Below are 23,590 nucleotides of genomic sequence, written 5' to 3' on the forward strand. Positions count from 1 at the left end.
TTCGGAGTCTGCAGGCCACACAGTCTCTGTTGCAGCCAGTGGAGAGTGAAGGCAGCCACAGACCATGCAGAAACAAATGGGCGTAGCAATGTCCTAATAAAACTTTATTTGTAAAATCAAGAGGAAACTGTCAAGATCATAAAGAAACAAGGCAAGTTCAAGAAATTCACAGAACAGAGAACTGGGTGCAGTATGGTGTCCCGGTTTGGTCTGGAAACAGACAAAGGACCTTTGTTGAAAAATCCAGTGAAATCCAAATAATCTTAAAATGTAGTTAGTAGACTACACCAGTGTTCATTTCTTAGTTTGATAGTGTGCCGTGGTTTATAAGATGTTAATAGAAGCAGCTAGTGTATACAGGAACTCTCTGTACCATCTTTGCAACTTTCCTACAGATCTGAAAGTATTCCAAGTAAAAGTTAAATTTTATTTATTTGTTATTGATTTAAATTCCTAAACTTACTCCAGTATACAGAAGTCCACGTGAATGCTGAGTCTAAAAATACACACAGTTAGGTTAAGTTCTTGTCAAAAAATAATTATAAAACTTATCTGAGTCCCCTAAAATGGATCTTAAACCTTTGGAGCCTGAACTCCTGTTAAAGCAATATTGTTCTGCCATGTATGTGCTGATAATGCCTCCTCCAGCATAATTCCCGGCCAGAGACAACAGAACTGTTTATTTTTTTTATAGCACTACTGTTAACTGACAAACTGCCTTTGTCCAAGGTTTAAATTATGTAAAGATGACCTAGAATGGGTGAGAAATTATTTACAAGGATTCTTACTACTTAGTTCTCTAAGAACATAATGATTACTACCCATTAAGCAATATGAATAATGTCAGTCACTTTACCCAAGATGCTTTGTTGACATACAAGAAAAAAATCCATCTCAGGCTTAATGTAAGCCTGATCCTAAAACATGATAAAGATAAAATAGAACTGTAGGCTGATCTCACCTGTGATTGATATTGGGTTGGCCAAAAAGTTCATTGGAGTTTTCCATAAGATGCAGTGGAAATCCCGAGCAAAGTTTTTGGCCAACCCAGTACATCACATATAGATCAAATGCTGTTTAGGAGAATCATGCTGTATAGTTTTAAGTGCACCATGATAACACAGAGATTATTTCAGGCATGTAGGGTTGTTTTTGGGGCTTCCCTGGTGACTCAGCTGGTAAAAAATCCACCTACAATGTGGGAGACCTGGGTTCGATCCCTGGGTTGTGAAGATCCCCTGGAGGAGGGAATGCTAACCCACTCCAGTATTCTTGCCTGGAGAATCCCCATGGACAGAGGAACCTGGCGGGTTACAGTCCATGGGGTCACAAAGAGTTGGACACGACTGAATGACTAAGCACAGCACAGGGTTGTTTTAATATTTGGAAATATACTGTTATAAAATCCATACATCAAAATTTAAAATAAACATGTGACTATCTTATTGGATATAGAAACAGCATTTGGTAAAAAATAAAATTTAATTTCTTTTTGTAGAAACTTTTAGAAAACTAGAATTGGAAAGACAAATCAGTAATAATGATTTTTTTAAATATCCATTTCAGACTGACAGATTTCTCATGGTTGATGTTAAAACACAAGTGATATTCACATTAAAATCTGAAATGACACTCTCACCACCACCACTCTGTTATGAGGAGAAAGGATGAAAACTTTAAAAATGAAAAAAATATATTTTTGTTTGCATAAAAAATAATCACCTAGGAATCCCAAGAAAATGAACTAGGAAAACTATTACAATAAGATTATTGGACACAGAATATCAACAAAGCATATTTAACAACACAAATGAACAGTAATACTCAGGGATTGATAACAAAGGCACTTAAATACCAGTGAGGGAAATAAAAGATCTGAATACATGATGAGAATTTTCATGTGACTTTGGAAATATGACTATCATGATGTTACTTCTTATCAAAAAAAAACACCATGTAGATGTGCTCCCAATAGAATTACCACTGCAAACCATGGACAGGATGATTCTGAGGTTCATGGCGGGTGGCTCTAACGCAGGAGACAGATGCAGTCTTTGGTCCTGGAGGATCCTACCTGCTGCAGAACAGCTAAGCCCACGTGCCACAGCTACTGAGCCTGTGCTCTAGAGCCCACGTGCCCTAGAGGCCATGCTCTGCAACAAGAGAAGCCACTGCAATGAGGAGCCTGTGCACCAGAGCTAGAGTTTAGCCCCTGCTCACTGATACTAGGGGGAAAAAAGCCCACACACCAGTGAAGACTCGGTACAGCCAAAGATAAAGTTCATCTGGAGAAATAGATTAATTTCTTTAAAAAATCTAAAATTTCCTGTTGTCATATTTTCTTTGAAGTTTTTAAATAACTTCTGTCTTAAAGAATTGTTGCAGGAGTAATATAAGATCTCCCTAACCACTTTCAATTCACCAGCTCTTAGCATTTTTGCACACTTGTTTTATCATTCTGTATGCCCACACATGCATATACATATATATATGTATATGCATATACATATATATATGTATATGCATATACATATAAATGTATAACTTACACTTTTCTGAACCATTCAAGAATGAATTATATACCTTATGCCCTTTGACCCTTAATAATCAGTGTATATTTCTGAAGAATAAGGGTATTTTCTTATGTAAGCACAGTGCATTGATAACAGTACTTTTATTTACAGTCTATATTCTAACTTTGCCAAGTGTCCCAATATAGTACTTTATAGCATTTTTTTCTTTCAGTACAGAATTCATTCCAGAATCATGTATTACATTTACTTTCCATTTCTGTCTTTCACTTTAATCTGGAACAGTTCTTCAACTTTTCTTTGTTTTTCATCACATGGATGTTTTTAAGAATACATACTAGATATTTTACAGAATATTTCTCATTTGGGGTTTGTCTGATATTTCCTCATGAGTAGATTCCATTAATGATTGCCCTTGTAGGTGAAATGTTACATGAGTGAGGTTCTGACCTCAGGGAATCACACCCACAGGAAATACACTTTTTGGTGAGTTTAGATTTTATCACTTGTTTCCATCCTCTACAATTACTTTTCCTCCTCTGGCAATTAATAAGCTTCTGGACAAAGACATTTTAAGATCTTGCTCATTACTATTTCTTTAATCAAACTTCTATAAATTCAGTAATTACTAATGATTCTAGCATATAATCTTTACTGTAATAAGTACAAAATTATAATTTTTCCAGTCCCACCACCTCTCTACATTTGTCAGATTTTCCCCCATTCATTTTTTTCATTCCTTCACCTTTTTGTTAACAATATGGACCAGTGGGGGCTAATTCAGGCTGGTTCCTGTATCCTTCTGACAGGATTCCATCATCTTAAGAGCATTTCTTTACTTCCCAGCACAGCAGAACATTCCCAGCTCATCTTGTATCTTTCTTACCCTAGCCTTGGAATCAGTCACTTATTCCAGGAGCCCTGGTTCCTTTTAATGAGGAATGGTGATAGTGGGAGTCTTTGCTTATAATCTCTTTGAAAGGACAAAGCTGAGTCATGTTTGTTTGTGTGTGTGTGTTCTTAAAATTATGAGTTCATACGAATGCCTTCAATTCCAGTCCAGCGCCATGGAGTTCTTTCTTGCTTTTCTCAACTCCATACTTCTATCTCCCCTGCCACAGTGAAAACTCCCAAACTATGGACACATTTACTCATTTGTTCAATCCTACAACACATGTAAAGTAGTTTGAGATTCACTGTCCCTATACCTCCATGCAAAACAAATCTACTAAAAAGAACACAATCTTGGTCGGTCTTTTGTTTTCCCTACTGGCACTATATAGTCAGTGTTCCACAGTCACTTTGATTATTTCTCTGTCTCCAGGGCTATTAGTTTATTCATTTGAAATACAGTTGGGTTCATCTATTTCCATTTGCATTCAGTTTTTGTTTAATTTCTTGTTAATGTTATTATTATTCTTTTTAATATGTAGACCATTGGCCCACTTTCTAACAGTCGAAACTCGATAGCATGGTTTACTCATAGAGGTGTCACTTGCCCTGTCCCTTCCCCCATGCTCCTCACTCCCCTCCCTCCTGGAAGTAACCAATTACATTGTTTTCTGGCTTATTTTTCTTATGTTCCTTTAAAAAAAAAAAAAGGCAGAAATATATGTATACTGCTTTTCCTTCTTTCTTAAACAAGATGGTGGTATACCTTATACATTTTCATGTTCTTTGCTTTTTTTTTTTTTTAAACTTAGTCTATTCTGGAAGTATATAGATTCATTGAACTAACTAACCTCTTTCTTTCTCACATAACATCAGTTCATGTGTGTACATTAGTTTATTCAATCAATTGTCAGTGTTTGAGCACTTAAATAGATTCCAATATTTTTTTACAAACACAAATAATGCTATAGTGAATAACCTTGTATATGTATATTTTCATACTGTTGGAGAAATATCTTTGGGGTAAATTCCTAAAAGTAGCATTGCTGAGTGGAAGGATAAATGCATGAATATTGCCAAATTCCCTGCCCCTGGGCTTGTACTATATTGCATTTCCACCAGCTATGAACTAGAGTGCCTATTTCCCCATAGCTTTACCAAGTGAGTGCAGTATCAAGCTTCTGAATATTTATCAGTATTCTAGGTGAGAAATGATATCTCAGTGTAATTGTAGTTGACACTTCTCTGGTTGTGAGAGAAGTTGAACATCTTTCCATAGATGCATCTTTTCCATTATGCATCTTTTTAGTGGGTTGATTTTTCATGACATTTCTGTTTTTCTGGAGGGTTTGGGGTCATTTTTTAAAGAGCTGTTTTATGTATTAGGAATATTAGTTCCTTTTCTGTGATATACACTGGAAATATTTTCTCTCAGTCTGTTACTTGACTTTTGACTTCGATTCTCGTTTCTCTTTCTATCCAAAAACTTTGAGTCAGAATAACCACAAGTGAGGGCTGTTGTTATCAGATCTCAAAATGTACGATAGGGATATAGAAATTAAAACAACATTGTTATGATGTGAAAATAGGCAGAAAGGTCATTAGGAAAAAAAATACGTATGCAGTTGAATGTATGTGTTTTAAAAATTTAATATATGATAAATGTGGCCCCTCAAATCTGAGATGAAAGGGATGGTTATTTGGAAATGTACTGGACATTAGGTTAGCTATTTAAGAAATTAGAGCCCTGTCTTAAATAATCCAAGTAAATTTTATGTAAATAAGTTAAATAAATATTTAATAAATGAAGCCATCAAAATAGTAGAAGAAAATATTGGTTAATGATATCAGCATTTCTCAGGCTCAGCACTGGTAAAAATTGGACTGGACGAATCTTTGCTCTGGGGGCTGTCGTGTGCCTTGTAAGCATTTTTAGCACCATTCTTTATCTCTCTCCACTAGATGTAAATAGCACCCTCACGGTCATGGCAATCTGGAATGTCTCAGGACACCCAGGGAGGTGGGGGAGGGGACAAAAGCACACCTCCATCGAACCACTGATGTGTATCTACTCAACAAGGAGGAGCAGAACACCCAAGATTGAACTCAGAAAGGAAATCTTTTAAAATGTTTGCTACATTAAAACAACCAAAAAAACCTAATACTTAAACCATAGAATTGAAATTGAGGCAACATATTAGGAAATATATAGCATAAACGACATTCACATTGCATAAAAAGCAATCAATAAGATGACCGTCACAGGGCTTCCCTGGTGGTCCAGCGGTTAAGACTCCGCCTGCCAGTATAGGGGACACAGGTTCATCCCTGGTCCAGGAAGAGCCATGTGCCTTGGGGCAGCTAAGCCTGGTCCACCACAACTACTGAGCCCAAATGCCTTAGTTACTGAATGGAGCCTGTGGTCTGGCAACAAGAGGAGCCACCACAATAAGGAGCCCAAGCACCCCAACAAAGACTAGCCCCTGCTCACTGCAACTAGAGAAAGGCCATGCACAGCAGACAAGACCCAGTGCAACCATGAATAGATATATAAATCTTGAAAAGACAACCATCACAGTAGAAAAATGGGTGAGGGATAGAAGGAGACAGTTCACAAAAGAAAAACTCTAAATAGCCTGATAAATACCAAAAAATTTTCACAAGCATAAATAAATGCAGGTTACATGCTTTACCTTTAATACTGGTAGGCATTAAACCTAGTCAGCATGGGTATAGGGAAACAAGCTCATAAAGTAGAAATATGAATATGTGTAACACTCCCGATTTAGCACACACACACGCATAATACGCCTGAAGTATTGGGCTGGCCAAAAAGTTCATTTGGGTTTTTCATTACATCTTACAGAAAAACCTGAACAAACTTTTTGGCCAACCCAATACAATAGGCAACACATATTAGACCTTTCAAATATATACACAGCTTTGTTCATGCATTCTGTTTCTGAGATTTTATCCTAAGGAAATAAAGTGTGAAATGTTTATTGCAGTACTATTTATAATTGTTAAAAATTGGGAAATCCCATTTGCCCAACAGTAGGGAATTGGTCAAATAAATGAAGGCATATCCATATATAATGGAATATGTTAGGTCAGTATTAATATTAATGGAGTATATGCAGAGGAAAATGGACAAATTACAGTGAGAAGCATAGCAGTAAAATTGTATGTATATTGATAAATATCCCTGAGATAGACTAATACACTTGTTTCTTTTTTTAGAACAGGAATTTAAATTGTTGAGTTTGAGTGGTGCAATAAGCAAGGTAAAATTAGCTTTGCTTAAAACATCACTCAAGAATTTTTAATTTTTATATTAAAATAGTTGATTAACAATTTTGTGTTACTTTTAAGTGTACAGCAAAATGATTAAATTGTGCATATACATGCTATCTACTCTTTTTTAAGTTCTTTTCCCACTTAAGCTTATTGCAGAATATTGAGCTGAGTTGCCTGTGCTGTATAGTAGGTCCTTGTTGGTTATCATTTTCAATATAGCAGTGTACACATGTCAATCTGAACCCCCCAACTGACCAACCCCTCACCCCCTCAGCCCTTCCCTACTGGTAACCATAAGTTCGTTCTTTAAGTCTGTTTCTGTGTTGTAAATAAGTTCATTTGTGTTAGGGTTTTTTTTTTTTAGATTCCATGTATAAGTGATATCATATGATAATTTGTCTTTGACTTAATTCATTTAGTATGATAATTTCCATGTCTATCCATGTTGCTGTAAATGGCATTTTTTTATTCCTTTTAATGGCTGAGTAGTATTTCAGTGTATATATAAATCAGTGTTTGGGCGGTTTTTCTGGCCTATGGTTATTCAGCAGTTAGGTGTGATTTTGGTGTTTTCATAAGAACTTGCACTCACATCCTTCTACTCTACCATCTTGTCTTTTCTTTCCATTTTTTATAAAATTGTTAGCAGGTTATCTTTAATGACCAGCCAGGTCATGTAGACTTTGCTCATTTTTGTATCTGTATTTTCTAATAATTCTTCTGATGAATGTGAGTAGTTTGAATAATAAAAGAATAGGAGAACTGAGACATTTCTTAAATCCTTTGTCCCAACTTTAGAAAATTTAATAAAATTAGCAAAACTTTAAAGGTAAAAAATTAGAATTTTAGTAGTTCAAAAGGTATTTTCTACATTAGTATTTATGGAAGTATTTGTATAATTGAAAAAGATACAATGATAAAATTAAAGTCCCAAAATAATTATCTGCATGGTAGAATACATAGGAAAAAAAAAACTAGAAGGATGTTTATCAAACCATTAACCATAGTCATCAGACTCGTGGGCGTTATTTTCTTCTTATGTTTTTCTTCTGTATTTCCCAAAATTTTACTAAGGAATACAAGGTACCTTGTTCTTCAGGGGGGGGGGGAAAGTGTTTTTAAAAGTCTGAACTAACATCATCCTATTATTGTTAACCACATAAATGTTATAGGAGAAATGGAGTGTCTAAATTTAGTATTAAAACAGCATTTTCCTTTGTGTATGCACATCTATGTCTTAATATCAAGTTTTCTACTTCTCCATGCGAATAAACTAAAGAAAACAACCCTGAAATTTGATTTATCCTATCGTAGGTTGCTTCAGGTGAATGCAATGAAGACACCGAAGTTTACAACATCACCCTGTGTACGGGGGATGAACTCACTCTAATGGGCCAGGCAGAAATCCTTTATGCAAAGACTTTCAAGGAGAAGTCACGACTCAACACCATCTTCAAAAAGATTGGGAAACTCAATTCCATCAGCAAGCTGGGAAAAGGCAAAATGCCCTGCCTCATTTGCATGAATCACCGGACCAACGAGAGCATCAGCCTCCCGTTCCAGTGCAAGGGCAGGTTTAGCACCCGAAGCCCCCTGGAGCTTCAAATGCAGGAGGGCGAGCATACCATCCGCAACATCGTGGAGAAAACCAGGCTGCCCGTGAACGTGACCGTGCCCAGCCCGCCGCCCAGGAACCCGTACGACCTGCACTTCATCCGCGAGGGGCACCGCTACAAGTTTGTGAACATCCAGACCAAGACCGTGGTGGTCTGCTGTGTGCTGCGGAACAACAAGATTCTCCCGATGCACTTCCCTCTGCACCTGAGCGTCCCGAAGTTTAGCCTCCCGGAGCACCTGGTCAAGGGAGAGGGGTGGCCCGAAACCCTGGTCCATCACTGGCTGGGGATCTGCCAAGAGCAGTTCGACATCGATGAGTATTCACGGGCGGTCCGCGATGTGAAAACCGACTGGAACGAGGACTGTAAGAGCCCCAAGAAGGGCCGCTGCGCCGGCCACAACCACGTGCCCAACTCCCTCAGCCACGCTCGCGATGAGCTCACCCAGTCCTTCCACCGGCTCTCCGTCTGTGTGTATGGCAACAATCTCCATGGCAACAGCGAGGTGAACCTCCACGGCTGCAGGGACCTGGGGGGAGAGTGGGCCCCCTTTCCTCACGACGTCCTGCCCTATCAGGACTCGGGGGACAGCGGGAGCGACTACCTTTTCCCAGAAGCTGGTGAAGAATCTGCGGGCATGGCAGGGAAGTCCGAACTTCCTTATGAGGAGCTGTGGCTGGAGGAAGGCAAGCCCAGCCATCAGCCTCTCACTCGCTCCCTGAGTGAGAAGAGCAGATGTGACCAGTTTCGAGGTTCTGTCCGGGCCAAGTGTGCAACCGCTCCCCTTCCTGTGCCCGGAGCGCTGGGTGCAGCAGTGAAATCTTCAGAGATCGCCCTACCTCCGCCTCCAGTGCCTCCCAAATCTGAAGCCGTAAGTCCTTTCTGTTTTGGGGGTGATGGGCCCCCCTTCTGTCTCTCTGCTCAGTCCTCTGCTAATTTACTTTCTTTCTTTAAGAAAGGAAAACTCCCCGATGCAAGGTGATCAGAATGAGCAATTTGCTGAATTTGCAGTGAAATAGAAATACTTACTGTTCTTTTTTTTTTTTTTTTTTTTTTTTTTTACCAGTTGGGAGTTAAGAGTTTATGTTTGATGAGAAACATGTGTGTGTGTGTGTGTGTGTGTGTGTGTTAGTTGCTCAGTCATGTCTGACTCTTTGCGACCCCATGGACTGTATAACCCACCAGGCTTCTCTGTCCATGGTATTTCCCAGGCAAGAATACTAGAGTGGGTTGCCATTTCCTCCTCCGGGGGATCTTCCCGAGAAACTCTTTTAAGAGAGTTTTATTAGAAGAGGTATAAATATGCTGCCTAGAGAACAGAAAATAGGGAGGAAAAAGCAGAAGGCTGAGCAGAGAAAAGGTATGAACTTGGTAACAGGTATGGAATGATGACGCCCTGAGCGCCAGCCATCGGTAGCAGCAGATGGCAGGGAAAAATGAGCTGCTTGGGAACATTTCAGAGATGCAACTAGCAGTATTACTGATAAATTGGGCGTGGGTAGTGAAGGAGAGAAATCAGGAGACACTCTGAGATGTGTAGCCTGAGCAGCAGAGTGGATATTAGCACCACTTAGACTGAAGGAATAGATTTATTTGGTGGGGGAGGAGGATCAAGAGACGTCTGTCAGCATCATTTGTAACTCTCTCTTCAAAGTTACATTGAGATTAGAGTGTCATGGATGTGCTCATGCACACATATTGAGAGCAAAGCATCATGGGTGTGCTCACACACACTCACTGGGATCAGAGCGCCATGGGTGTGCTCTCACACGCACATTGAGATCAGAGTGTCATGGGTGTGCTCACCCACATGCATTGAGATCAGAGTGTTTTGGGTGTGCTCACTTACACACATTGAGATCAAAGTATCATGGGTGTGCTCACACGTATTGCGATCAGAGCATCATGGTGTGCTCATGCACGCTCATTGAAATCGGAGCGTCATGGGTGTACTCACCCACACGCATTGAGATCAGAGTGTCACAGGTGTGTGTGCTCACATACGCACATACACAGACCCAGAGCGAACCAGGGGCCAATGTGGTTTTTGTTCACCACCTCAAACACAGCTCGCTCAGAGCTTGAGGAGGCATCTGTCAAATTGTAATGGAAAGAGATCATATAGGATAGGAGAAAGGGCCTCTGTTTTGACCATGTTCTTTGATTGACGGGCACTCTGAACTTTCTTGCCTCACTTTTTTATCATGGATTTCGTTATATCTGAAGGGAAAAAGCGCTCGAGGCATCGGATATAATTCTGTTCATTTATTTGATAGTATCTATGGCAGTGGTTTCCTTTTTTTCTATCTCTAGCAGAATCCTTCTTTTTTAAAGGAAAACTTATGTGAACCACAATAAATAGAAGAATTACAGTCAAAACCCATCAGATTGGAGGGCTGGGGTTCTCCCCATAGTCCTGTCCACTCTGCTTCCACCAGGTGGCCTCAGGGCACCCCTCTGGAACGACGAGGCTGTGCAAAGCTCTGCTTCAAACCATGGAGTTACTGGGCCCCATGCTACACATGCTGGAAGAATCACCATCAGTAACCCCAGAAATAATGATTTTGGACTCCAGTAGCTTCCCCTTTTGTAGGGAAGGTAACAAATGAAAAGAGAGGATGACTATGGAGGTTAAAATGTGGGAGGTATACACAGGTCATGTAGAGGAGAGTTCAGAGAAGAAAAATTTCTGATTGGGCAGGAGAAGCCTTCATGGAGATCATGGCATTTCAGATGAGCCAAGGGTGTACACGTTAATCGAAATCCCTTCCTGATCAAGGGGAAGATCCCCTGGAGAAGGAAATGGCAACCCACTCCAGTACTCTTGCCTGGAAAATTCCATGGACAGGGGACCCTGGCGGGCTACAGTCCATGGGGTCTCAGGAGTCGGACTTGACTAGCATGCACATACTAAGGCAGAAGCCCAGAGATCCCTGTACCCGGAAGGGGGTGTGGAATATTTGGGGGAGTTCTTGGTGGAGCCAGAGTCCTTGGTTCTTTTATTCATGTCAGATGGTATTCCTCAAAAAACAAACAGGTCAGAGGTAAAGTACTCTGACAAGTACTTCAGGCAGTTACAGGACTGTCTCAGCCCAGCTGTATGTTTGATGTTGCTTGAAGCTTAGAGTCCTTCTCTTCGATGGGAACGTGATCACATGAACTTTTCCTGTAGAACTCTGCTCCCACCTGGCACATAATGGGGAGTCCTGTTTGTTGACTGACTGGTTGACTCATCCAGTATGGTCACACACAGTTATTTATGTAACCAAGTCTTGAGGTAGGAAACTGGCGATGCTTGTTTTCACTGTGGCTAAGGGAAGATGAGTAAGAGCATAAATATTAAAGGCCCTATCTTGACCTTGGTCCTAAAAGAAAAATGTTAAGAGTTAAATTTGAAACTGAAAGCAAATCTCACAGCAGAATGAAAGGTTTGGGACTCCAGTCTAAGCTGTAATTTCTTACAACATAAGAGAACCTTCTTAGAGCATATTCAGTGTTTATATAGAATGCTCCAATCATAAAGACGTTTTATAAACACCAGAAATTACTTTATTTTCCTTTTTTAAGAATCATGCGTTTCGAATGAAGTCATATATTTTATTGGTTCTGTGGCCATGAAACAGGTTTTCCAGTTTTAGGATGTGCGTGGGATCCAGAGAATGTCATGACTGTTAGATGTGGCTTCAACTTGTAGTTTTTAAAAGAGAACTTTAATGGGGCATAAATTCAAGTGCTCCCACAGAATTAAATAAAACTCCTTTGGATAGTGACAGTGGGGTGTGTCCAGAGAGAGAGATGGGCCATGTGTCTCACAGCTATCCTTCTAGTAATTAAAGATGGTAATAAGCTTTCCCGTGAGGCCATTTTCAAGTAAGGCGTTATCTGGGAAAGTGACAAATCCCATCAGGTCTTCAGGAACAGAAGATACTGGAGTAGCAGAACAGAGTCAAAGAAGGCATAGCCTCCTCATAAAAAGAAACAAAGCTGGTAGTTGGTGAATGACCTCTTGGCAACAGTCCGTGGCCTGGTCTTACTAAGATCTGCAGGGACAGTGGCTCTCTGCAGGGAGTGTCAGCCTTGCCGTTTCTTTTTCTTCACCACCTGCTTCAGGGTCCTTTGTTGTTGTTTAGTCACTAAGCACGTCCAACTCTCTTGACCCCATGGACTATAGCCCACCAGGCTTCTCTGTCCATGGAATTCCCCAGGCAAAAATACTGGAGTGGGTTGCCATTTCCTTCTCCAGGAGATTTTCCCAACCCAAGTCTCTTGTATTGCAGGTAGACTTTTTACCAGTGGAGCCCCCTGAGTTATAGCAAATATCTGCACTATTTCTCCACATTTTGATGGTCTTTGTTTCTGTAAAAAAATTCTGAAAAATTTTCTCCTTCAACAGTAACACTTGCTGTGTTTCCAACAGTGAGCTGCAGTTCCATCATCATCCAAGTTAATTTTTTGAGCATTTTCCTGCCCATATTCTAGAATGGGAAACTAGGCTGTGGGGCCAAACAGAAAATCTTCAGTGGAGGGGTAATCAGTTTAACCCTGTTAATGTACTTTGTACTTGATGTGGCTACTTAGAATTATGCTCTAGTCCAGCAGTTCCCAACCTTTTTGATACCAGGGATTGGATTTCATGGAGGACAGTTTTTCCACAGACCAGGGTTAGTCAGGGGGTGGTTTATGTATCACTCACCGCTCCCCTCCTGTACAGCCCGATTCCTGCTCTGCCCTGTGTCTTTGTAATGATCGTCAAATACAAAAATTTTTCTCTTTTAAGTGGTCCATGGCCTGTGGGTTAGAGACCCCTGTATCTTTGTAATGATTGTTGAATACAAAGGTTTTCTTCTATAAGCACAAAAACCTGCTGCTTCTCTTTCCCAGGAATAAAAATCTTTTCCCCTCCCTAACTGGAACATCCAAGGGAGGAGTAAAGAGCTCCTGGTTCCAGGCACAGAAGAGATGCGGCCACTTCTGTGCTTTAAAATTGCTGCAGACAAGCCCAAGCTGGGGACTTGCCCAGCTTGCTGAGGGGTGACATTTTCCTTTTTTAAAATTGTGCCTGCTTAGCTGCTGGTGCTAAGTCACTTCAGTCGTGTCCGACTCTGTACGACTCCATAGGTGGCAGCCCACCAATCTCCCCTGTCCCTGGGATTCTCCAGGCAAGAACACTGGAGTGGGTTTCCATTTCCTTCTCCAATGCATGAAAGGGAAAAGTGAAAGGGAAGTCGCTCAGTCATGTCCGACTCTTAGCGACCCCATGGATTGCAGCCTACCAGGCTCCTCCATCCATGGGATTTTCCAGGCAAGAGTACTGGAGTGGGGTGCCATTGCCTCCTCCATAAAATTGTGCCAAGTGCCCTCAAATCAGAATGACCTGACAGTTCGACTTAAGTGGGTTATCCTTAGTTGGTTCCTATGTTCTAAACACATCCTCTTATTTCGTGACATTGTGGCCCTCATTCCATAATTTTAATTTTCTGGCTGTTGGCTGATAATGTCTAAAATATTTACCCAGATACACTCTAGAAGTGACAGTCTTCAAGAGCTGTCTTTTTTTAAACCTCTTTGGAAGATGCCATTTTGGAGAGCAATGATGAGAAAGCTTGACACTGCTTGAAATTCTAGAAATAGAATGTTTGACTTTCAGACTATTCTGGTTTATGTGGTGAATCACAAATCAGTATCAGAACTACAGGATCACAACTTGTCTATAGCTACCTGTGCAGTAGTATCAAAGCTGAGGACCCCAGAACCCAGGGATTAATTAATATCTTCTTCCTGTCTTTAGTAATAGGGGGAAAAAAAATGCATTCACTCTTGGTTGGATGTTAACATTACAGTGATTCCTAAGATTCGTGAAAGGAATATCCTAAAAGGAGCTCTAGGTTATAAACCACTTGTTTAAAGCAAGTTTTACTGCGTATGGATGGAGAATTTGTTAACCTTTGGAATGGCCCCCTTGACATTTGAGAAGCAGGATGTGGGGATTGAGTCATAAGATGGATTGGTAGCATACATCCACTGTTATAAAATTTTCATTCATTTTAAATAAAGTTCCTGTAATGGAGCACACTGTGTTACTGATGCTTGAGGAAAATAAGACAGAAAGGATGAATTTAATCCAGATTCCACACTGGACTGAGTTCAGTAGGTGCTTGAAAAGACTGACTGGCTACACAGAGGTGATTTGGAGCATCTAAATCTGTTTCAGACAGGCTGAGCACCTGATGAGAAGGTGGAAGGAGACCCCAACGACCCTGAGTCTTCATTTCCCCTCTCAGTGGAATTTCACCAGAAGCAGAGAGGAGCCATCTGCCATACTATGTGATAGATAGATGCGATGCTCTGTACCTCTATCTAAGAGCACACGTGGCTTTTCATCCTCCTCCTGCCCCTTAGCAGTTTCATAGCTTGGGCAAAATATTTCACTTCCTGACTCAGTTCCTGCAAGACTTAATAATAACATCTTCCTTGCATTATTGTATTGTGCAAAGTACTTGGCAATATTCCCTGGCACGTGGTAAGCATTAAGTAAGTAGTAGCAATACCTCGATAGGAGATGGATTGTTTTTTTAGGGTCAGATAGAAAATAAGTTTTTGGAGGTTATTTCCTCTGTCCTTCCTTACCTAAGGAATAAAGGCTCCCCAGAGAGTCATGGAAACTGATGGGGACAAGGACATCTACCTCCACAGTCAGGCCAGCAGAGACTCCTGGCACCCAAACAGGGGACAGTCATCCCTGCCTTCCCAAAGTGCCTGTGAGTTTCATTTTCCTAGTTTTTTAAGATATCCCAGGAACCGTACTGGCTTTAAAAGTAACAAAACCTTCTTTTCATCTGAGTTTTAAAATGTCTACTTGATAAGCTATATGTTACAGTTATCTAGCTGTGGAGCCAAAATTGTAATCATCATAAACCAAGAACTACAGAAATGCTCAGCCACCTATGGACCCCAATAATATGTAATCCTTTCATGGGAGACCTGGGGACTTTGTAGAACTAGAGAGTATCTATAAAAATGCCACACGTGGTTCCAAGGCTACAGATGCACATCAAGAAACTCAAATTCCTAGGAAAACCTCTCTAGAAATACTAAAGCTGAGAAGTTGCCTTGACTGATTCCATTAGGCATGGGTAGGGCTAGGTCATGGTGCTGCCAGATGTCACACCAGGATGTGGCCACCCTACAGAATGAGGGCCCTCACACGGCTACCTAAATTAAGGGGGAAATCATAAAATATATTGTTTAAAAGCTGAGAGAAGTGATTTTCAAGAGTTGAGCTGGAAGAATCGATTCTACTCTACTGCCAACAAACACTGAGCAAAGAGGCAACAGGCATGCATGCTAAAAACAGCCCTTGCACCAAAAATATTAAGCCTACACAGGTTACACAAGGATGTTCCCACACACAAATAGCCCTCCATGCCCATGGTAGATAATTATTTCTCCTAAATTCATAGAGTAAGAGAAATATGAGTAAAAATGAAGAAACAGAGGAAACACTCCCAATTAAAAGATCAGTAGAATTCCCCCTGAAAGAACCAACAGTGAAACAAACTCTTCAGTCTCATAGACACCAAGTTAAAAGGAGATCGTGAAAATACTGAAGAAATTAAGAAGAGTTATCAATTGGAATTCAGATTACAGTAAAGGGGAACTAGAAGCTATAAAGAGGAGTGAAAAAAATTAGAAAACTCATTTGCTGAGGTGAAACCTGAGCTAAAGGCAATGAATAGTAGATTGCATGATGAAGAATGAATAAATATTCTGGAATATAGAATAATGGAAATCACCCACTCAGAAGAAGCCAAATGAAAAATTTTAAATGAAAGCAAAAGTAAGAAACCTATGGGAAAATGTAAAGCATGCCAATCTATGTATAATAGAGATCCCAAAAGGAGAAAAAAGAGAAAGGGGGATTGATTTTATTTGGAGAAATTATGGAAAAATTTATTTGGAGAAAGTTTGAGAAAACTTCTCAAACCTAAAGAAGGAACAGATATCCAGGTATAGGAGGCATAAAGGGCCCCAAATAAGATGAACCCAAACAGACCTACACCAAGATATAATAGAAATGGCAAAAGTTAAAAAGAGGATTCTAAATAGGCAGTAACAGAAAAACAAAGATTTAATTACAAGGGAACCCCCATTAGTTTATCAACTGATTTCTCTACAGAAACATTTGCAGGCCAGAGGAAATAGCAACATAGGGGAAATATGCAACCTAGGATACGCTACCCTGTAAAATTATCATTTAGAAGACAAAGAATTTCTCAGCAGAACAAAAACTAAAAGAATATAGCAATACTAAATCTATCCTAAAAGATATAATGAATGGTTTTCTCTAAATAGAAAAGAGGCAAGAATATATAGGAAAGAGAAAATCACAATTGGAAAAGTAAATCACTTAAATAAGCCAGTACACAGATTTTTTTAAAGATCAGAAAGTTTTTGTGAAAGCAATGACAGCCACAATGAACAGCAAAAGGATAAACATGAAGATGTTAAAGAGGACATCAAAATCATAAAATGTGGGGGGAGGAGAGAAATAAAATGTGAATATTTTTAGAATGTGTTTGAGGTATATGACTATCAGTCTAAAGCAAGTTGATGTAGGAAGGGGTTAAACTACTTGAAAAACAGGATAACAACAAATGAAAACATTCAGTAGATTTACAAAAACCGAAAAGGAGAGAACACAAGCATAATGTAAAGGGAAATCATAAACTACAAAAAGAAAAACAAACAAACAAAAAATACAAATATCAACTGGAAAATAAGGTTTTAAGTGACAATAGATACATATCTATCAATAATTATTTTAAATGTCACTGGATTAAATGCTGCAGTTAGAAGACAAGGGAGGGCTTCTCTGGTGGTCCAGTGGTTGGAAATCCACCTTTCAATGCAAAGGACATTGGTTTGATGCCTGGTCTAGGAGGATGCCACAACTGCTGAGCCCATGCACTGCAACTACTGAAACCCATGCGCCTGGAGCCTGTGCTCTGCAACAAGAGAAACCACTGCAATGAGTAGCCGGCACACCACAGCTGGAGAAAGCCTGTGTGCCGCAACCAAGACGCATCACAGCCAGAAAGAAGGATGACTATGGATGGCAACAAGGGAGTGATAGACTGGAGTAAAATATATGAAACAAGAGCCTACAATATGTTCCTTACAGGAGACCCACTTTAAGGCAAAGGGCACACATATACTGAAAATGAGGGGGTGGAATAAGATATCTTATGCAAATGGAAATGAAAATGGGGATCACACAGACCAAATAGATTTTAAAAGAAAGGCTATAAAGAATGTTAAAGAAGGACACTATATAATGATAAAGCAATCAGTATAAGAAGAGTATATAACACTTATCAAAATATTTGCACCCAATGTAGAAGCATCCAAATACATAGACAAATACCAAAGGACATAAAGGGAGAAATTGATGGGAATACAGTAACAGGAGACTTTAACACCCACTCAATCATTAGATCTTCTAAACAGAAAATCAGTAAGGCAGCATAGATCCTAAAGGATACAACAGTTAGACTTAATTGATATTTTCAGGACGTTATTTCCAAAAAGACACTACACATTCTTTTTTAGTATAGTATACAGGGAACATTTTCTAGGATTGACCACATACTAGGCCACAAAACAAGCCTTAATAAACTAAAAGAGTATAGAAATTATTTCTGATTATAACATCTAAGCCTTTTCTCAGACCATAACAGCATGAAACTAGAAATCAACTACAGAAAAATAAGAAAATTGATTACATGGAATCAACATGCTACTAAAAACCAGTGAGTCAACAACAAAATCAAACAGGAAATCAAAAAATACCTTGAGATAAATGACAATAAAAGCAACACCAAACAAAATCTATGGGATACAGCAAAAGCAGTTCTTAGAATACATGCCTTTCTCAAAACATAAGAAAAATTTCAAACAACCTAATCTACCACCTAAAAGAATTAGAAAAAGAGCAAACAAAACCTAAGTGAGCAGAAGGAAGGGAGGGAATAATAAAGATCAGAGAGGAAATAAAAGATTTTTTTTATGAATAGAAAAAGATCAACAAAACAAAGAGCTGCTTCATTGAAGAATAAACAAACTTGACAAATCTCTGGCCAGGCTTGCCAAGAAGAAAGGAGCAAAGACCCAAATATACAAAATAAGAAATGAAAAAGGAGAAATAACCAATACCAAGGAAATTCTAAGAAACCATAAGAGAATACTGTGAACAATTATATGCCAATAAATTCAACAATCTAGAAGAAATGGACACGTTTCTAGAAACAGGCAGCCCACCAACACTGGATCAAAAAGAAATAGATAATTGGAACAGACCAGTCACCAGAAGTGAAATGACATCTGTAATTTAAAAACTCCCTATAAACAGAAGTCCAGGACCAGATGATTTCACATGTGACTTCTACCAAACATACAGAGAAGAACTCATGCTGATCCTTCTCAAACTCTCCCAGAAGATTGAAGTGGAAAGCACCCTCCTAAAGACATTCTATGAAGCCACCATCACTCTGATGCTAAAACCAGACAAAGACAGTACCAAAAAAGAAAATTACATGCCATTATCTTTGGTGAATATATATGCAAAAATTCTCAACAAAATATTAGCAAACCCCGAATCTAACAACACAAGAAAAGATCACACATCACAAGCCCTGGCAGCACAGCTCAGGAAACCCCCCTACACTGCAATGATGACCTAGCACAGCCAAACAAAACAAAAAAGATCACAACACCACAACCAAGTTGGATTCATCCTGGGGTCACAAGGATGGTTCAATGTATGCAAATTAATCAGTGTTATATACCACATAACAAAAGACAAAAACCACATGATGACTCAACAGATGCACAAAAAGCATTTAATAAAATTCAGCATCCATTCACAATAAAAACTCTTACCAAAGTGAGTATAGAGGGAAGATACTTTTCAATATGATAAAAGTTATTTATCACAATCCCATACCCAATATAATACTCAACTATGAAAAACTGAAAGCCTTCCCACTAAATCCTGGAATAGGGCAAGGATGCAAACTGTATTCAAGATAGTATTGGAAGTCCTAGCTACAGCAAACAGGAAAAAGAAATAAAAGATACCCAAATTGGAAAAGAAGAGGTAAAATTGTCGTTATATGCAGATGATATGATACTATATATAGAAAACCCTAAAGACTCCACACAAAAACTACTAGATTTATACATGAATTTAGCAAAGTTGCAGGATACAAGATGAATATTAAGAAATCTGTTGCATTTCTTTACACTTAAGAATGAACTATCAGAAAGGGAATATGAGGGGAAAAAAACCCTTTTAATTGCATCAAAAAAAATAAAATACTTAGCAGTAAACCTGACCAAGGGAGTGAAAGACCTATATGCTGAGAACTGTAAAACATTAATAAAGGACACTGAAGATGATTCAAAGAAACAGAAGGATACTCCCATCCTCTTGGATTGGAAGAATTAATGTTGTTAAAATGGCCGTACTACACAAAGCAATCTACCCATGTAATGAGTATCCCTATGAAATACTCATGACGTTTTCCACAGAACTAGAACAAATAATCCTATTGGAATCACAGAAGGCCCAGAATTGCCAAAGCAAACCTGAGGAAAAAGAACAGAGCTGAAGGCATAACGCTCCCAGACTTCAGGCAATACAGAAAAGCTTATTGTTGTATAGTTGTGGAGTTGTGTCCAACTCTTCTGCAACTCCATGGACTGTAACCCATCATGCTCCTCTGTCCATGGAATTTTCCAGGAAAATAATACTGAAGTGGGTTGCCATTTTCTTCTCCAGGGAATCTTCCTGACCCAGGGATCAAACCCACATTTCTTGCATTGGCAGGCGAATTCTTTACCACTGAGCCACCTGGGAAGCCCAGTACAAAGCTACAGTAATTAAAACAGTATGATACTGACACAAAAACTGACATATGGATCAATGGAACAGAATAGAGAGCCCAAAGATTAAATCCACAAAACCTACAGAAGAGGCAAAAATATACAATGGAAAAAAGACAATCTCTTCAACAAATTGTGCTGAGAAAGTTAACAGCCACGTGTAAATCAATGAAGTTAGAACACATCCTCACACCTTACACAAAAATAAACTCAAGATGACTTCAAGACTTAAATATAAAACATGGCACCATAAAACTAAAAGAAGAGAACATAGGGAAAATATTCTCTAACATAAATCATACCAAAGTTTCCTTAGGTCAGTCTCCCAAGACAATAGAAATAAAAATAAACCAAGTGGAACCTAATCAAACTTACAAGCTTTTGTACAATAAGAGAAACCATAAGATGAAAAGATAACCTACAGACTTAGAGAAAATACTGCAAACAATGCAACTGAGAGGGGCTTAACTTTCTAAATATACAAACAGCTCATATAACTTATGAACAGAAAGCAAATAACCCAATTTAAAAATGGGCTGAAAAACTAAGCAGACTTTCTCCAAAGAAGACATAGATGGCCAACAGGCATATGAAAATGTGCTCAATATCGTTAATTATTAGATGCGAATCAAAACTACAGTGAGGTGTCAGTTTATAGCAGTCAGAATGACCGTCGTTTAAAAATCGGACAATCACAGATTCTGGAGAGGGTGTGGTAAAAGGGGACCCTCCTACACTGTAGGTGGAAATGTAAATTGGTGCAGCCCCTATAGAGAACAATATGGCGGTTCCTTCAAAAATTAAAAATAGTTATTGTATGATCAATCCCACTCTTGGACATATACCCAGACAAGCTATAATTTAAAAAGATACATTCTCCCCAGTGTTCATAGCAGCAATATCTACAATGACCAATTCACAGACACAACCTAAATGTCAATCATCAGATGAATGGATAAAGAAGATGTGGTACATATGTATAATGGAGTTCTACTCAGTCATAAAAAAAAGAAATAATGCCATTTGTAGCTACATAGATGGACCTAGATATGATCATACTAAGTAAGTCAGAAAGAGAAAAACAAATAACACATACACCATTATATGTGGAATCTAAACTATGACACAAATGAACTTATCTACAAAATAGGAGCAGACTCACAGGAACAGACTTGTGTTTGCCAAGAGGGGGGCGGGGTGGGGAGGGATGGATTAGAAGTTCAGGATTAGCAGATGCAAACTATTATATACAGAATAAACAACAAGGTCTACTGTATAGCACAGGGAACTGTATTCAATCCTGTGATAAACCATAATGGAAAAGAGTACGTACACATATGTATAACTGAATCACTTTTCAGCACAGCAGAAATTAACACAACATTGGAAATCAACTATACTTCAACTAAATAAATTAAAAAAAAATAATTGATCCTACTCTGAATTTTTATTTTGTCTTTGGGCTTTCTCCTTCTGTTGAATATTAATATTAGAGAAGGCAAGTGGGGAGGGATGAAGTAGGAGCTTGGAAATAACATACATACACTACCATATATAAAAGATACAGTATATCTATAATCCAATAAAAAGTTAGGTGATATAAATTAAGCTAAAAAAAAATTTAGGAAGGCACTAAAGGGAAGTTTTTCTTAAGTAAACCTGACATATTCATAGTCAAATTTAGATATTAAACAGGTTCATCTGGAAATGACTATTTACTTTTCAAAATAATTGCTCTACAAAAGGATTCACTCAGGATTCCACTAATTAACAAGGTCTCCTAAGGCATCTGACATTTCATTCATTTTAATTACAACCTTTAAGGAGTACTGGGTAAGCAAGGCATACCTGCATTTCCCATTTGTTAGTTGAAATAACGACTGAATTATTACTGTGTTCTAATAATTTTGAAACTAATTGCCTTCAGTTTTATGTAAGTTATTTGTTTTTAAATGAAACCTTCTTGGCCAAGAAATTGTTTTCTCCAGTGTCTACTGAAAGTCTCAATGATTAGATAGTTAATAAAGTCACTTTTGAGTCTATGGGCTAGCCCTTGTTTCAAATCTGCACTCTTGGGTTTACCATTCGCACAAAATCACATTAATAGGAAGGTTATATCCTGTTTCAGTGTATCTATCATGCATTATGCTCCTTGCTCAGAGAAGGGCTTTATTCTCTGCCCCAATGGCATCATCTTTCTTCGGAGTCCAGGGAAGCACCCTGGAATTTAAACAAGTATTCTTTTCAGAGCTGCGGGCCCTTCTGGTTTCCCAGCAGCGGCCTCCTGTGCCCTCGGCCTTGACTCCTCTGCCCCAGGCCTGGAGGTTGGAGGCCATGGCAGACCCAGGCCTGCCTTTGGTCCTTATCGTCCACATGCACAATGGCGAAAAAGAAATGCATGCATCTGAGGATCGGGATTTCGACTGTAAATCATATCTACCCTTGCGTAATTCATCAAAGAGACGTTCATTGATGGCCACATTGTCATTCTAAAACTTGAATTTATGTTTGGCCTAGAATACCCCTGATGGGTATGTGACAGGGTTGTGAACTCTTTGTATAAAAGCCTCTTTATAAATCAGATTTCTTAAGGCTGTAATGATTGTGTTATCTGGGAGAGGGAGTGTGGGAAGAAATGTAAAATACAGGGCAGAGGGCATGCAGTCAAGGCAAAGTTACAAAGTTCAGGGAAGCTTGGTTACAAAACTCCTTTCTTCAGAACACTGACATGATCCCCGAGTCAGCTTTTTAAGAGAAGAAAACTCACAGTGAAGGTGAGTCCAGTTTTAGATCAAGCTCACCCTAGTGTCTGTTTTCGGAATTATTGTCAGCATAAAAGCAATGATCCTGGGTCTGCCTAAGGATGGCTGCAGCCTTGGTGACCAAGCTGTGGTCTTTGAGCGCCAAGGTTTTCATCCACAGGCATGGGATGCCGGATTTTAGACTGTAGACAAGGACTCACGGAGTCTTATTGACAGTTGCTTTCAGATCCACTGCTTGTATTTGAAAGTTGAGTAATTACTGCTATGGGCTTCCCAGGTGGCTCAGTTGTAAAGAATCCACCTGCCAATGCAGGAGACCTGGATTCGATCCCTGGGTCGGGAAGATCCCCTGGAGAAGGAAATGGTGACCCACTCCAGTATTCTTGCCTGGAGAATTCTATGGACAGAGGAGCCTGGCGGGCTACAGTCCATGGGTCACAAAAGAGTTGGACATGACTTGGCGACTAAACAACAGTCGCTGCTATGAAATTTTTTTCCCCCAGAAAAAGTTTAGCAAGGAACATGTCGTTGTAAGTATTCCATTTTCCTA

At 39.2% G+C, this 23,590-nt stretch overlaps 1 protein-coding gene across 2 annotated transcripts in view; it reads left to right on the forward strand.

Moving 5' to 3' along the window:
* GAREM1 (GRB2 associated regulator of MAPK1 subtype 1) overlaps positions 1–23,590 on the forward strand; it is a 222,092-nt gene that overhangs the window by 185,213 nt on the left and 13,289 nt on the right. For both annotated transcript variants that reach the window (XM_065932390.1, XM_065932391.1), the window contains exon 4: positions 8,034–9,206. In XM_065932390.1, the coding sequence (XP_065788462.1) occupies positions 8,034–9,206 (1,173 nt within the window). The remainder of the gene's footprint in view (positions 1–8,033; positions 9,207–23,590) is intronic.

Source organism: Muntiacus reevesi, chromosome 4, assembly GCF_963930625.1.
Source record: "Muntiacus reevesi chromosome 4, mMunRee1.1, whole genome shotgun sequence".
NCBI classification, from domain to species: Eukaryota; Metazoa; Chordata; class Mammalia; order Artiodactyla; family Cervidae; genus Muntiacus; species Muntiacus reevesi.